The sequence below is a fragment of the Meleagris gallopavo genome, chromosome 8 (genome assembly GCF_000146605.3).
Source record: "Meleagris gallopavo isolate NT-WF06-2002-E0010 breed Aviagen turkey brand Nicholas breeding stock chromosome 8, Turkey_5.1, whole genome shotgun sequence".
NCBI lineage: Eukaryota > Metazoa > Chordata > Aves > Galliformes > Phasianidae > Meleagris > Meleagris gallopavo.
This window is the reverse complement of record NC_015018.2, coordinates 5,637,379-5,654,147: the sequence shown is the minus strand read 5'-3', so window position 1 is coordinate 5,654,147 and position 16,769 is coordinate 5,637,379. Positions and strand designations below refer to the sequence as shown.

The 16,769-nt window shown below is 36.5% G+C and overlaps 1 protein-coding gene across 3 annotated transcripts in view; it reads right to left on the bottom strand.

Moving 5' to 3' along the window:
• Positions 1 to 4,184: 4,184 nt before the first annotated feature.
• The window catches only part of WAPL (WAPL cohesin release factor), a 60,195-nt gene continuing 47,610 nt past the window's right edge, over positions 4,185 to 16,769 (bottom strand). For all 3 annotated transcript variants that reach the window (XM_003207836.4, XM_010714198.3, XM_010714197.3), the window contains 10 exons: positions 15,771 to 15,882; positions 14,766 to 14,863; positions 13,191 to 13,267; positions 11,625 to 11,800; positions 11,253 to 11,368; positions 10,389 to 10,550; positions 9,020 to 9,227; positions 8,138 to 8,226; positions 7,017 to 7,112; positions 4,185 to 6,637 (listed from right to left, as the gene is read on the bottom strand). In XM_003207836.4, the coding sequence (XP_003207884.2) occupies positions 6,572 to 6,637; positions 7,017 to 7,112; positions 8,138 to 8,226; positions 9,020 to 9,227; positions 10,389 to 10,550; positions 11,253 to 11,368; positions 11,625 to 11,800; positions 13,191 to 13,267; positions 14,766 to 14,863; positions 15,771 to 15,882 (1,200 nt within the window). In that variant the 3' untranslated portion in view covers positions 4,185 to 6,571. The remainder of the gene's footprint in view (positions 6,638 to 7,016; positions 7,113 to 8,137; positions 8,227 to 9,019; positions 9,228 to 10,388; positions 10,551 to 11,252; positions 11,369 to 11,624; positions 11,801 to 13,190; positions 13,268 to 14,765; positions 14,864 to 15,770; positions 15,883 to 16,769) is intronic.

Below are 16,769 nucleotides of genomic sequence, written 5' to 3'. Positions count from 1 at the left end.
GGTGTGTTCCAGCAGTGGCAATAGCAACATGAAAGTCAAGCCATGGTCCTGATGGCCATGCACAGCCATCACACCATGAAATGAGAAGCGTTTTAATCAGCTCATCCATGCAAATTGGCATATTATGACCAGGTAACTGTGTACGGAGCTGAGTACTGGCTTCAATGCATTGCAAATGATGGTGGCAACATTTCAGTACTTGCACCAGCTGGGTCCCGCAAATGCTCACACAAGAACACAAAGCACACTGTATGCAAGTTTGTCAGGTCCTATCGAACAAACATGAGGCTGAATGTGACAGCTTCTCGGATCACATAATTACCAGTGATGAGACATCAAACAGCATTACTGTCCTCTTTGTAGCTGGAAATAAATAGGAGGCATTACTTTCAGAGCAATCTACCTAATTGGATAAGCTAGTTTAACCTGCCCTAAATTCCTTGTTGAATTAAAACTGATATTTGAGCCAGAAAAATGACACTTGATGCTACACAAGTTTATATACTACATTACTAAGCTCGTTAAGCTTGAGGCTCAGTAACCTGCAGATCAACATTTTTAAACTGAATTTACACCTGAGAATAAATCTGTGACACAAGGTAATTTGACTGCAAGTTTTCCCTAGTGGTTTGTACTTAAATTCCATTCAGATACAATCTATAAATTAAACAGCAGACAGACTAGAAAACAGTGCAGGCTTTATATTTTAAAAGCTTTTTGCCTCAGAAATGTTATCAAGAGCCAAACTTGTGGGACAGTAGGTCATGAAACAAAAATGAAGTTCTAAAACTGTGGGAACATTCCCAGATAAATTAATTCATGTATATATCTTTTGAATGGACTCATTTTATACAATCTCTTCTCACTCAAACTTAGGCAGAAATGCCCTTCAGTTTCATTTTCAGGCTTTAGTTCTGCTAGGTACCGGTAACAGCAGAAAAGCAAAATATATCTAGGTGTGTGGGTGTGTCTGTACACATATGTACATTCCAATGTATTTTTCATCAAGGCTTGCTCAACCTCCTAATTCAGACTGCATAGCAGGCTTTCTATTAACCGAACACAAGACTGTAATGATGAAGGAACCAAACAGCAGTAATTGGCTCCAGGACTGACAAGTCCTTCCTGCATCAAACAGGCTAGCTGATTACATTTTCTTGTCTATCACTGGGCAGAAAAAAAGTATACTATTTTATGCATCTGCGGGGTTTTCCCCTTCAAATTACAGCCATTGTTACTTTACTCTTTTGATTTCTATTGGATTGATTGAACATCAGTGAAGTTGAAGAAGAAAATTCAAGTTCTGAATCTCTTCAAGAAATCTGCTTTGGGACTTTAATAGAGATATTTATCCAAGTACTATCTCCAAAATTAAACATGAACTCTTCGGTGCACCTTTGGCTCAAACCTTTTTCCTAGCACAGCATCCTTCTTCTCACTGTCTTTATTCATTTTTTTCAGCATGAAGAAGACATTCAGTTCTTTTAAAAGTGACAGAGCTAGAAAGTTCTAGAAAATGAACAAGAACAAACACATGAACTCACCCACCTGACCAGCACTGTACAGCTGTATTAGGACACAATCACACGGTCAGCTTTGCAGATGGAATGAGAACCGTTCCATGCTCCAGATTAACACCCTTCCTCCTCACTTTGAAAAAAATTAAATGCAGAGACAACTAAATCTTATAACACAGAATATTGATAAATAATTCCCACACTGAACAGCAAATCTGAATAAAACTCCTAGTAGTTCTTTCATTTACTCCAAGAATAAAAGAAGCCATCAATGCCGCATCACCAAGTGTTACACTGCAAAAGGTTACAATTAATGTTCATCCAGCACTGAATCTTCTTGGTATCTTCAGATCACCTCAGAAATTAAAATTTGAAGACTATGTAGCGGGTATAAATGGAATTATGTACTGTTGTCTAAACAACACTTTTTTTATTTCTTAGTAACCTAGTTTTCCATAGCATATTTCAAGAAATTCTTTGGCCTTTACTTCCAAGCAGATGAAATACAAATTCAACATGTAATGGGGGTTGGGAGATTTAGAGATACGGCTTGGACAACAGAAGCTGAAAGATACTAACACATCTTTCTTCCAAATTTAAGGCATTAGTAAAGTTCTTTTCTCCCATTGAGTCTGTTGTTTCCAGGACACCTTACAACATCCTCTGCATCTCCAGGTAGTGCTCACTGTCCCAGACAGGTATCATACCAAGCTTGGCAGCCTGAAACTTAAGCTACAGCAGTAACTCAAGGTCAGTTTTCACAGCTGGAATTAAGATCGCTGTGGCATTAGTAAATCAATCTACCTTTGCATAAGGACTTAAAACAGTTTTTGCATTATTTATAATGGTTTCACTTTTACTTACAGTAAGACTATCTACACCTATTGATGCTGCTAACGTCTTAATAAACCACAGTTCCTTGGACGGGGGACCTGCAGGACAAGAAAGACAGAATGTGTGAATGGCTTCTGTAGCTAAAAGAAACCTGTAATGGCTTTTATACAAAGGTGAAACAAAATATCATACAGAAAGGAGAAGCAAGCAACAATTACAATGTCCTGGTTTTGAAAACATTTAGCATGTAGATTCAGGGCAAATTCCAGACTCATCATCTTTAGAAACAAAGCAATTACTAAGTTTTTAAAGTTTTATCTTGTAAGGAAAACCCTGATGCAGAAGAATGACAGCAACTTAAATTCCTTTATCTTTTGAAGTACACATTTTTGTTTTCCTTGCTGCTTGAAAAAAGAAAGCACGTTAAAGAGAAAAACCAACCAACCAACTCTCCACTGAAAAAGGCACATGAGTTTGCCTGGTAACAGTCCCGCTGACTTGCTTACTCAAAGTAGTAATTACTGATGTCCAGAAAATGAGGGAAGACACAATACTTGCTGGAGCATCTGATACCAAAAATATCTATATCAATTCATTGAATTATCTGAGAATGAAAACATCACCAATGACAAAAAAGCCTGTTAGAATAGCCTATGGCAGGTCCCACCATCGTTTGTCTACGTAGAAGCAGCCATAAAGCAACGACACAGCTCTGTAGAACCACAGTATTCCAGCTGTGCTTTTGGCACAGGTGCTCAGCTCAAGAACAAGAACAAAGCTTTTATACCTTTGTGATCACTGTCCAATCTTCTAATTAGAATCGATCTGCTGCCAGCACAAAACCAACTCCATTAGGCCAGCTTGAGAAATTATCTCCAGCACTATAACCTGCTTTTACATTAATCTTACTATAAATCAGTGCTGTACAGATCATGCCAGCCTTAGTCATTATGCAGAGATCATGCATTTTACAAGTCTTTTACAAAGCAAAATAATCTGTGAGCAGATTACTCCCAAATCTACAGAAGCTTCAGCCGATGTCTTCTCAAAGCACCCACATACAACGTCTCCATTATGTACCCAGGGACAAAACCTAGAGGAAGTATTTATTTCACTAGAGATTACAATTTTTTAAACACTTGCCTACATAAAGCTGTATCTACCATTAACAGTGCCACATTCTATTAACATCCTGTTCCAGATCTCAATCTCCAGCAGGATTCCTTTACAGCACAGAAATAAAGTTCCATTATGCTGATGCTCATTAACAGTGGCAATGAGATGACAGACAAATTTGTCTTTACTACAGCTCATGACTTTCTGCATATTGTTCTTGGCTCAGGTTGGACCAGTTAAGAAAAATCTGTAGAAAAAATTCCGTGCTGAACAAATTAAAGCATCGTTCATACTGATGTACAACTCTCAATTTAACTTTTTTCCTGCTGAAGAGAAGAGCCATTTACATCCTTCATAATGTAAAAAGTATCACTATAACAAGACCTGCTTGATTTCTCTGTGCATTTTTGTTATTCTAATTACAACTCTTCAAAACTACCATGTCCCTCCAGCGGAAAGATCAATAGCAACTTGTGTGGAGATCTCCAAAAATGCATCGAGATTCAGTACATCTTCTCCAGAACAGTTCAAGCTCGGTTGGTTTGATAAATCATAGCGTGGGGGTCCAGGCACTGAATTCTGTCATCCCATCACACCAATGTAAAACAGTGCACTCCTCTACTTACTGCATGTTTCTCATTTGACAGTTTACCTGACGCTGCCTTCTTTCTGCAGTCACTCAGGGGAGTGCTTTATTACATGTTAAAAGACAAGATATGTATTGAAAGTAGCAATTTTATTTGAGTTAAAATTATTTACAAAAACCCAAAGACATACTTCATGAAACTGGTACAAACTATTTTTCCTGCCGTTGGCTTTTGCTCCAAAGATCACAGCTGAGAAATACTGTATAAAATAAAAATAGGATTGGATTCAGAAAAGTACTCTACTGTTCTAATTTCCAATTGAGATTATTTACACAAATATTTACAATGGAAAAAAAGTTACTTTAAAACTTTAATTTGCAAGTTGGCCTCAAGTACCCTTTAATGCAGAGTTATTTGAGGGTCTAACACACAAAAATGCACTGCAGTTCACAGGGTGATTTCTCCCCCCACCCTCAAAGAAAAAAAAAAATCTGCATTTGTCAGTGCTTGACAATTAGTTACATTTAAAAAAAACTGTTAAACACTGAGGTAAACCAATTCCCAAACAATTACCAGTGTAACAAAGAAAGGTAGTTGTCCCTGATTTCCCCTTCATCACTGCATTGTCTCTTGCCATCGCCCCACAGAAGCTCTATAATCATTTTGAAATCCCACTTCAAGTGAAAAGGTCTTAAATCAGGAGGACAGGCAGACAAAACATTCAATAGTTTCCTCTTGATACAGATGGTTTACATACAGCTTTTGTCTCTCAATACTGAGTTGTTGAGTTTCAGTTTTGTTTTTAAGCAAAGGGAACACAACCTCAAAAACTTTTCTGAGTTACACTGATATGCTAAGTTTTAGAAGGTGATGAGAGAAAACGCAAAAAGTATGACCAACATAGGAATTTTGCCGCTAATCAGTTACTTCCTTACAGAATTCTCAACAATCTGCATTATCAAAAATAGGAAGACATAGAAGGCAGCCACTGTATGTAAAAAATTTACAGCTGGCACTGATACAAAAGCACAAGTTTGTAACTTTATACATGGAGATAACAAGATCTAAAAGCAGGTTAGATTTCCTGTTACTTCCCCCTCATTATACATAGAACTAATATTTTTATGGCTTCAAGTTTTACAAATTCAATGGAATAACATGATTTAACTATCTATACAGGTATTTAAAAATGTGATGAAGCAGATCTCAGAACAGTCTGCAAATATTCAAGACCAGCTTAATAAAAATAATTACCAATTCTGTTGGTCTGAATAACGAGTGCAAGAAAAAAATATTAAAGAAACAAGTAATGTATTTTCTGGGATTTCTTGTTCCATTTAAGTCTTCAAACACAATGCTTTGCTGTGAACTAGACCTCAGACTGAACAAAATCTTAGCTATATCAGCAATTTAAGGCTTTGTGTTGTATGCATTTAAACTTTGACATACTACAGAAGGATGAAATAGAAAGATTATGTCAGCTGGAAACATTAATCCCCATTGGTGTTTTAGCCTCTTCAAAATTCTTCCCCCTACAACATCCAAATTCTTTGTATCAAGCATTATAAAATACATCTTGAGCGCTTCTTTCAAACAAATCTAAACAGCATTTCAAAGTTTTTGCTTATTAGAAGTGTAAACTGCCCTGGGAATGAATAACTTTCCTCCCACCCCCCACCCCACCCCACCCCTTTCTTTTTTTTTTCCTTAAACAGGGCACAATTTTTATTTCTTCTGTGGATAACATACCCTCTCAAATGGCTTTATGTATTTATGGGTTTGCATGCATCTTGGAATTACAAAGTGTTATGGTCTTATCAGTTTACAGTACATGGGCCATGACAGTTTTAGAACTGAGAAATAGTTCAACAACCTAATTTCAATCAAAACAGTATAAAAAATAAACTATCCAATCCTCACCTCTTTGGATTCCAACAAATTTTAAATATAGACAGTAGTTAAAATCACAAAAGTATTTAAAAATTTATATTTTACGATTTTGGAATAATCTAGTAATAAAAAAGCAAGAGCAAATTAAACTCAAATAGGAGCGGTGCTGCTGTCCAGAACTTCTTTATTAGAACATTTGATACCTCAGTAGCTAAGCTGCCTTTGCACCTGGCTGGCATGAAACAGTGGCTCAACAGTAAACAGCAGTTGCACTATCAGCAGCAAGTTTTCCCCTTGAAACTGGTCACGAACAAAGCAAGAAAAAAGATAGGGAGGATAAACCCTGCCAAAAATATTTAAATACTGCACTGCATCATAAACAGCATGGTTTCTTTATTTACTTTCCTCAGAACCTTTTTCCCCTCATTTTTGATAGTTGCAGATTGATGTAGTAACTGTCTTTTAGAAAATGCTGAATGCATGGTTAAGAGACCAGGTAGCCTTAAAAATCCGAACACGAATGACATAGATGAATGCTCTTGGTATATCCTTCAAGGACTTCTTTCATGACTTCTTTTGTCTAAGGGTAGCTCCAGCATTAGAGTGCTTGCAGCGGAAGTTAAGTATCTAGCAGTGTTCCAAGTATTCAATCACCCTAGAGATGGATTTCTGGCCTGTTGTTCCAACAGCACACTGGAAAATGTGACAGAAAACAAAGTACCAAGTGAGCATTTAGATAGTACCACTTGAAAGCATTTTTGGGCTATGTTTGTTTCAGAATTTTAGGACTTAGACATGTCAGTAAAAACAATTAGGTTCAAAAAGAGGACTCAAACATTTTCCTGATTAGTAACATTCATGTGGAATGAAAGTAGCTCCTAATTAGTACAATAAACAAATAAATAAAAGACTCAGAAACAGGTCTTCAATATTTGCAAACACAGAAAATGACCTTAAGCTCTTCTAGTGACTGAAGAGTCATAAAAGCTTCTAAAATTGTGTGGGCTATTATAGCAGATGACAAACCTACAAAAATCTCTATTTTCAGAAATTTAAAATATGTATTACTTACGGTAAGATTCATAAAACTGAGAAATTTTTTGAGCATTTCAGTCATTATTGAGAAATCTCCTTCAGGTAAGTATTCCCTCACAGTAGTCACGTTGATCTAGGAAAAATATAACTAGTTTAAATCGGGAAATATTTTTCCAACGCTGAGAGCCACGTTACTCCGTATGTGAGAAGCAGCAAGATAAATGTATTTATAGCATAATTAAGATGGCACTTTGCTATCATCTCTGTGATTCACGGCTCTTTATATTTACGGTGTTTATTTCTAGGATACAACAATTCCTGCAATCGTTTCTCAATTAAAGATTATTACCATCAAAGCTCCCCGTGGCCTAACAAGGTTACCAAGAACTGAAACAAAAAATGTGACTGGGTTATTCTCCTGACACACAGAGAAGATCCCTTTACAATTAGTAAGTTAAATAATTCTCAACGCTTAACATCAGTATGACTCTACACACTAAGATAAAGGTAATCAAGAAGCAAGTAAAATTTACAGAATGGCATGCTGAAGAACATTTCTGCCATCCCATAAATTGAAACTGTCCGGAAGGCAGGTCTGAACCTCATTTTCATTTGAACGTGTATCTGACACCAGAGTTTGAAGTTTTCAGTTGCTTAATACTTAAGTATTAACTTCAACTTTCTGTATGTATTTCCAGTCTGAAACAAACATCTTCAGCTTTTGTGGACCTACACAACTTCATACAACCTCATTGGAAATAAAAATCAGACTAAGATGAAAAAACTAACGAGACAACACTAACTTGCTTAGTGAAATTACTGAAAAACAAAGCAAGCTTTCATAGTTAGAAAAGTTGCAGGCAAGCCAATTTGCTTTTCCAAAGCTCATTTGTGGTCTAAGACTAACAACAAACGAGAGAGAGGTACAAAAGATTAAATACTCAAATCCAGTCTCCTTTGATAAACATACTGATGCTCAGAAGATTTGTTTTGGATGAAATACCTCTGGCAACTTTCCACAGAACTATATACATCAATGTAGCTGAATAAATGTACTAGCTGAACCCTAATTTAATGAATCCATTTCAGTAATGCAAATTATTACTTCATTAAAAAATCTACTGGAGTTAAGAGTGAGTTATTGACTTATTCCCTTACAGGACTCTCTTGGCAGAGACAGCCTAGAAGCAATGCTGTGTACGAGGCCACAATGCAGTCTTCCATGTGCTTCCCAGCATGCTGAAGAGCTGTAAAAAGAGACAAGTTAGTGTATTGTATCCTCTAAGCAGCCGGTATCTTTTACTGCTTTAAATACAATCTTTCACTTTCCAGAATTCTATTTTCTCAAACAAAATGACTTTTTGCTCTGAGACTACAGCAGCGAGAATCAAACTCCTTACTACCTAATTTAGCAACACACATTCTTCGACAGAAAAACAGTGCTCATTCCCTTACAATTCATTACACTGTACAGTACTGTCATTATTGCAATGTACAAACTGTATGTTCAACACAACAACACACAATTATGCTTCCTGTAATGCTATAAGCCAGTAAGATTTCTACAAAAAAAGATTTTTGTATTATGGGTAACAGATATAACGCTTGTTAATGGCTCTGCATTTCTGGGGGGGGGAAGCCACAAAGAGCACTGAAGAAAGGAGGAAGCGTACAAAGCAAGGCTGGAGAATTAGATACCATTCCACCAGAAAAGCCCAGAAAGAATGCCATTTAGAAGGTTTCTTACACAGAATGTCTCAAAAATATCACCAACCCACAGGGTTGGTTTTTTTTTGCTTTGTTTCTGTTGCTTTAAAAAAGGGCCTGACAGAAGGTTCTATGAAGTAACGAGTAGCATCGTTTTTTCTATTTCTCGTGCTTCATCTCTGAATTGCTCCCACTCATGCTCTAGTTTCACGAGAGAATATGCTGAAATCTCAACCCAGTGGACCGCAGATAGGAAGTAGAAGATAAATTAGGAATTTATGCCAAAACAGAGTTCCTGGCCATTTCTGAGCTCATCAAAACTACACAACATACCTTTATTAAGATCAAGTTCTTCATCATCTTCTTCCTTCTTATCTTTCTCTTCAGTACTATCTGACTTTTCTGTGGAGACCCACTGTATTTCCCCACTTGTTTCTTGCCACTCTCCACTCTTATCATGCTGAGCAGTAGGAGCTTCTTTAATCAGTTTATCTGTCTGGCTCTCAGCCAGCTGTGCCGCTCTCTCACGCTCAAGAAATAGCTGATGGGGAAAATTTCAGAAGAATTTCTATTATAAATTAAACCCTAAACATATTGAAAGTTTATTTCCCCTTCACAATTCACCTCTTTAATACAGTTAGCCTTCAGTACTATTCTTTGCAATAGCCTTTTCTTCTTCAAAGGGTAATCTGATTTATCACACTAATGCTGTGCTCTGCAGAAAAGACTTCCCACCCTCCGCAGCGTTGAACCAATTGCCAGGCTTCTCTTGGCTGCCATAAATGCTTAATCATACTCTTTGAGATGCAGCTTGAAGACAAAAAATTGCCAGATATGTAAAAAGCAGTAATTTTAAAGTAATATAAAATGACTCGAGCCATTTTAAGATGAATGTAACTTAAGGTGTGCTCATACTTTGCACTTACATCATGTGAACTACTTCCCACACTATATAACCATCAATTCTAAATATGACTTTGCAGAGCTGCATACATTAAGATATTTAATATTAATATCTTGATTAATGATCTTTTTTGTCTGCTGCTGGGCAGTTATTTCACATAATCAAATGGAACAACTGCTAAAAGCATCTATAAACTTATCTCCATTTAGTAAAAAGGTTGTAAATCAAAATTCTTATTTCCTTTTATTTTAGTTAGCAGATTGGAACTTATTCACACTGGTTGATTTATATTTTAACAAGTTAGTCAACACAACATTTAAGAATGCTGTTTCATGTCCATGTTTGTTACATTCATATTTATTGCTCTTATTAAAAAAACGACACAGCGTGATTTTTAAAAATGGTCTGAAACTCCCTTAAAGATAGCACTTAGAAAAATCTATGGCAGCAGAGTAGATAACGTAAGCAACTTACAATTTTTACAGCTGTTTAAAAAGCACGAGAAATGAACCCTATAGGAACAAGAAAGACCAGCTTAACAGAGCAGCTTCTGGATGTCTGTAGAAGACACCGCCATCTTTTACCAAGAAAGCTGTTTCTGTAAAGGATAGTACTGAGAAATCCAAGATGTGAGCAGCACCCTCTTCCCCTCTATACTGTTTAATATCCTCAGAATGCTTAACAGAATAAAATTCTGGCAAAATTCTTCACTGCTGAGTTCTTCCTCCTTCCTTGAATTTCTGATACTAAAAAACTGTACTGATTACAGGAAAAACACATTTTTGGGTCATTTCTTACCTGCACTAAAGCCTGAACAGCATCAATCTGTCCAGTTATCTTTAGGCTATCGTCTCCTTCTCCCGTACAGAATGAGTCAAAAGAACACGATGTTTCCATATTGACAAGACAGTGCCTGTTCCGAGCACTGTATTCTACTAGATTGATCAGCAGACCCAGTCCCTGAAAGGATCGTACAGCCACACATTAAAAAAAATGGAGCAAAATATCCATTCAGATTAATGTTTTCTTTAGCCTTCATCTCTCTGAGTATACATATTTCATTAGCACACCTTTATAAAACAGTTTGATAGATAGAGGGATCAGGATTTAGAGAAATATGAGGCAAAAATGAGAAGCACGCATACAAGTTCCAGATCTTCCAATTCTGAACCATAATCATTCTACACATTCTTAAAGGTGAAATTCTGTTTCTTGATTAATGATTCAGGTGTCCAACTTTCAGCTTCTTTTCTTAAAAGGTCCTTCACATACACAGTTTCAGTGTTATTATTTAGGACACACAGACCTATTTTATGCATACTGAGGTAAATCAGACAAATTTGTATCCATAAAAATAACAAGCATAGTGTTTAGAAAATTGAAAAGACATTTGAAAATGAGATAATACACAGACTTATTAACCTAGATCTCCCACCTCATCTACTTTTCCCATAAAACACCAGAAAATGGTTACGGCTCAATCATCAATCAAATCCTTCAGCAGCTTTTCCTGGACTTTACAGAAATCTTCTGTAAGAACCTCACTAAGTACACAGTCAATGGAGACTGCATAGCCAGCTCCTTAATTTGGAACTGGAGCAGTTAAAGGCACACTCAAGCAGCAAAACATCTTATGTTAATGTAACAAGTATGAGAGCTTACCAGCACCCGAATATCAAATCTCTGTTCTTGAGGTAGGAACTTCGGAACATGAAGCACACAATTCATTGCCGTGCCTATCAGACCATCTTGTTCACCTGTTTTCGTACTACCCCATTCTGTAAAAAGAAACAGTTTCAAAGCTCAATTTTGAAAATACTGATTTTCCATTACTCTAAGCAGATGGACACAACCTTTTGGCCCTCCAGATGAGCTGTACCCTTTTGGCCAAAGCCAAGATCTTGCTGACACTTAATACTTGCAATTACTCATCCCCTTATCAAAGATAAGTAACCTACCATGCGTACATAAGAAAAGGGTTTACATTAATGTATTATCTGATGCTGTAACAGAATCTGAATTTATTTGCTTTACCATTATCATTTGTTAGGTTGAGCAAGACACCAATGATGGCCCTCATGCAGTCTTCCACTGCTTTACCCACATGGTTAGTTACATTCTGTTGAGGCAGAGGCTTATTGTCTGGCAAACAGATACTGTCTTCAGCACGATTATATCTCTGGATTAATTCCTCACAATGCTGCAATGCTCTGCAAAGAGAAGATACAGAACAAAATTACCTGAACAACATACAGAATATTTCATTTTATACTTATTTCATCAGGAAAACTATAAACACAGAACTTGTGCAGATTTTTTTTTTATTCAAGTGCGCACTGAGAAATGATTAACTGCACACCTATAAGATCTTTTATAAGCTTAAGTGAAATTGTGAAAATAAAAAACATGAAAGCTTTGTTGATTAAAGCTTCATCAGCTTGAATTTCAAGAGCAGGAGTACATTTTTCTTTCCAGCTTCATCTCACGGTCTTAAAGGAGGCATCTCTTCTCCCTATAAATAGAGTGTCTCACATCCTCCAACCATTTTGGGAGGATGTTATCTAACTTCTCTTGTCCTGTCCTCACAGAGAGCTATCTCTATTCTGTAATAAATAAATAAATGAACAAACAAATACATTACATTATTTTCGAGTAGGAGGAACCTTCATCTCATAACAACACTGGACCAATCACAAGCCAAAACAGTTGATTTTTAAAAAAGCAAAACTGACCAGCAGTTTTTCAACCCAGGAAGATCTAGTGTTATGGTGCATTCACTTCTACAGACAAATGTTCAGAAGACTGTGAATATTTTTAGCTGCCTGAGGCTCAAACTTCTTTGGTTTTAAAGCTTGTTCTGTGAGGGACAGTGGTTTAGTAGGTGTGGTGGCAACGGGTCGACAGCTGGACTAGATGATCTTAAAGGTGATTTCCAATCTGAATGATTCTATGAGTCTACTGCACCACATTCATTTGACACGGAAGTGACAACACTGATATCAATTACAAACAAAACTAAGATGTCAAAAACATACATTGGTCAAAACATCTGGCCTGCAATCATGACATTCTTTTTCCAGTGAAGCCTGCAGAGTTTTCAGCTCAACTCGCATTCTCATGAACCACTGAGGCAGTGCAAGAGGGATGCATCCTCTACCAGTCAACAAAGACTTAATCCCAACTGACCAGTGGCCTAGGGAGTACAGTTCAGCACAGAATTCTCTGAACTTAGTTACTCTGTCAATTGCCTATTCGGCTTTGTTTCAGTAAACACATAATAAAATACTATAAATAAAAGTAGCTTTCCAACTGCCCTCTTCTGCCTTCATCTTAGCTTGGCACTGAAAGAGCTTAATCCAGTTTGCAACTTTAATAGAACCAACAATAACAGCACACTACCTGCTGTTTGTACTCAAGCAGTTAGTGAACCCTCATCTGAAATAATTTTAACACCACTTATTTTAACATTACTTAATGAAAAGCAATATATGAATTAAATATTTTCCCCCTATAATTTTTCTGTTAATGTAACATTCATTCATATCATGTTCAGAGCTGTGATAAATTTTATTTTATTTCTTTATTTTTTTTACAACTTACTTAGCTGAGGAGACTATGAGTTGTGAGTCTTTGTATGCTATCAGGTAGCTCTGATTTTCTGGATTATGCACAGTTACCTGAAAATAGGATAAAGTAATATTAAAAATGGCATTCTTCTTTTCCTTGAAAGTAATATTCCCTTCCATCACTACCCCATTTTATTCAGTTCCATGTTTCGTGGTCATTATCCAGCATAAACTTCCACTTACCAACATATTGGTATATTGTACCAACATTTCCTTGGAGTTTCCAGCTAATAATTACTACATTAATACAACAAGATCATTACACTGAATATATTCTCAGATACACAGCAGACAGAAACACTGTGGCAAGATGCTCTGCCATAGCAGAACCCTGATTCCACATCCTGGGGTTCTGCAGTCCCAGTGCGTGCATATGGGCATGCACACATGCAAATATTTTGTTATTTAAAACTGGATGTCAGCTCCACTTCTGAGAGCTTATTATGCATCTATGAGTTTTCTCTTGACTCTTCTGACTGGCATACAGAATCAATTCACAGAAACATTAGATGTTCTACTACTCCATTTGCATTGTCTGGTATACTGATTTTTGTCTTCTTTCCCAAATTCATAAAGACCTTATCACACAAAAGCTATCCTCAAATTCGTATATGAATATTCTGCTACTAAGCAAGCCTCTCCATTGTGCTTGGCAATTCCACCCACTGAATATAAAACCAGAGACTGGATCTGAACATTTCTCAAGATTCAAGTACAGAGATAAGTGCCATAACTTTTAAGTAGTAACCCTTATATTGGTTCATCTTTCTCAGTTTTTAGCTTACTGTTACAGTACCTTTATGTTTATGTTGCTATTTTTGCATGGAAAAAGCCACAGTAGCTATTTGCCCGCAGGTTTAAGGTTGCTGATCTGTACTTTGAACCTGCACGTCATTTTACGATGTGCAAAGGAGTAATTCTAAAACATAACAACACTTCTTCTGTTTGCCTACCATATCACAATTGACAGTTCTTGTCAATTAAGCTCTACAGAATTATTTTTATTCTGTTCAAAGCTTTCACTGCAAAACATTTACTATCTCAATGTTCGTGATCAACTCACTACATGACTAGTTATCTTCTAGGCAGTTAGCTCATGTTTGAATGCAGCAATCCTTGTTATATACAACAATTTGTTACTGTTAAGAAAACACAATTACGATGTGGTATTACTAGACACCCTATAAATGCAAACTCATGCCAAGGAAACAATAACCATGAACAGCAAGTTTTAATTTCTTAAGGAACTTCAGAAAAAGCATCCAATTACATTCAGCTATTCTTAACAACAGTATATTTGCAATACCCAATATTGTATTTTTGTAAAGAATGATAAAATTTTCAACAAGCAATCCAGGAACACTGATACACATTCCAACGTTTCTGTTAGTAGTCTTCTTTTATTAAAAAATAACAACAACAAAAACCCCAAACAAACAGAAAAGCATTATATTGTTACTTATGTAACATATATTCAAGGAACATCGTGCTGAAAAGGCCTGATGGAAGAAGTGTTTGTCAGGAATGCAAAGCATTTACTCATACTTACACTTTCTAAGACCCGTAAACATCTTTCTGCACCCCATAAGGAAGCAACTAATTTCTCTTCGTTTTCATCGCTGCTAAGGTGATCCACACATTCTTTAACTAAAGGTAAAAAAATAAGATTTGCCACTATTGAGATGACGTCTTCAAAAGCTATGCATAAAAATTACCCAAATATTATTAACTTTAAGGGTTTATTAATTATTCAGGGAGTTGTCATCAACCTTGCGTTATGCTTTACAGAACTGTAATACTAAGAAACAACCCTGAAGATGTTATCAGCATTTCAAAATTTCATATTTCCAGGTACATTTTATTTTCTATTGACAAAGATGATGTAATACAGCACAGGATTGTTTCTTAACCATAAATACGTCTACACCTCTTAAAAATGCACTGTTCTGTAGAAGAGGGAAAGAAAAAAATACACCACAAATGTTCTCCCTACACTTAATGAGGGTGAAGCCATGTGCAAAAGCTGAATGCTCATCTCTTTGTGCAAAAGCTGAATGCTCATCTCTTCAATCCTTCCTTTGCCCACCCCTCTGTTTACTTACAACCAAAATGTTCAGGAATTCATTTTTTAGAAGTCCACTTTCCTGTCCTTCAGTAACAATCAAAACTCAAAACCAAACCGTAACAAAAAACCACACATTACCAGGCCTGAAAACAATGCTATAAAACCATAAGGCAGATATGACAACGCTTACACTGGAGTAAGTATGTCGCACACGGACGATGCATGTAACAACTATCTGCACTCTCAACTTAATCCAGTTTTAGTCTTACACTGCAGACAACATTATCCACATTCTGTTTAACCTTAAAGCTACTTTCAACCCCGCAAAGAAGAGATTAAAGCCATTAATGCTTTCCAACAACATGACACAGAATTGGGTATTTTTAGAATTGACTTTTTCAAATTCTTAACAGCAGCAAATGGAAATTAAGAACAGCAAACATCTTTTACTAATTTTCCCCCCCCACCGAAGCGGAATCACCAGCATACCTTTATCTACAATATGATCAAGACCACCTAGGAGTCGCAGTTCTTCTTTAAACCAGTCCCCAGCTCGCTTTGAGGTGAGAGACAGTAACGTTTCCATCGCCAGATGCCCGGTCTGAAAGAGTCACATTCCAGAATTAATGAAATCATCACATGCAGCTGTAGCCAATATAGCAGATCATATAAATACGCTTCATCGAAAAGCCGTTTAAGCAAAGTTAGAGGTTCTGAGCAGAAAAACCACCAGAGGGAGTAAGAACAGACAGAAAGGGGTTCTCTTTTTATTTTTTTAAAAGGACTTGCTACCGATGAAGAAAGATGTCTTCGCTTTTCTAGCCAGACAGCAAAAAACCCTGCTTATTACTTCTGTTATTCCCAGATACAATGCTTTTGCTGCTTGGAGAATTCATTTGTTTCTAATGGAGGCTTTTTGTGTGTGTGGTTTTATTTTAAATGTACTGACGACAACAATTAAACTAAAATGCTGATAAATGTATCTTATTTTATTTAGCGAATTCTTTTCTCTAAAAGGAACACAAATCTAAATTCAACAACACTGAAGATAACTCTGTTTCCTGCAGACTGCAGCTGAACAGATTAAGGTTGTCACCTTAGTTAATCCTCTGCAAGGTTTTTTAACCAACCTCCCCCCCCCATTTATGAAGACATTACTATTTAGGTTGACTTTCTAAAGGCTTCTATAAAGGCAAATGATAATAATAAAAGACATTATACACATATTAGACATACACATATGTACGCATAAGATTTACACTTACAAAGAACTATATCAACTTCTGTAATCTCCAAAAAAAAAAAAGACCACACAGGTAAATCTGGGCTACTATACACCTCATCATTTCATGTGCCACAAATTCAACCATGAACACCTAGAGAAAAAGCTGTAAGGCATCCTTAAAGTGAGCTGAATTTAACTACTTTCAAATCATCTTCCTTCCCTGACATGTCTGATTTGTAATGCTTCTGAGGAGGGCTGTGCTC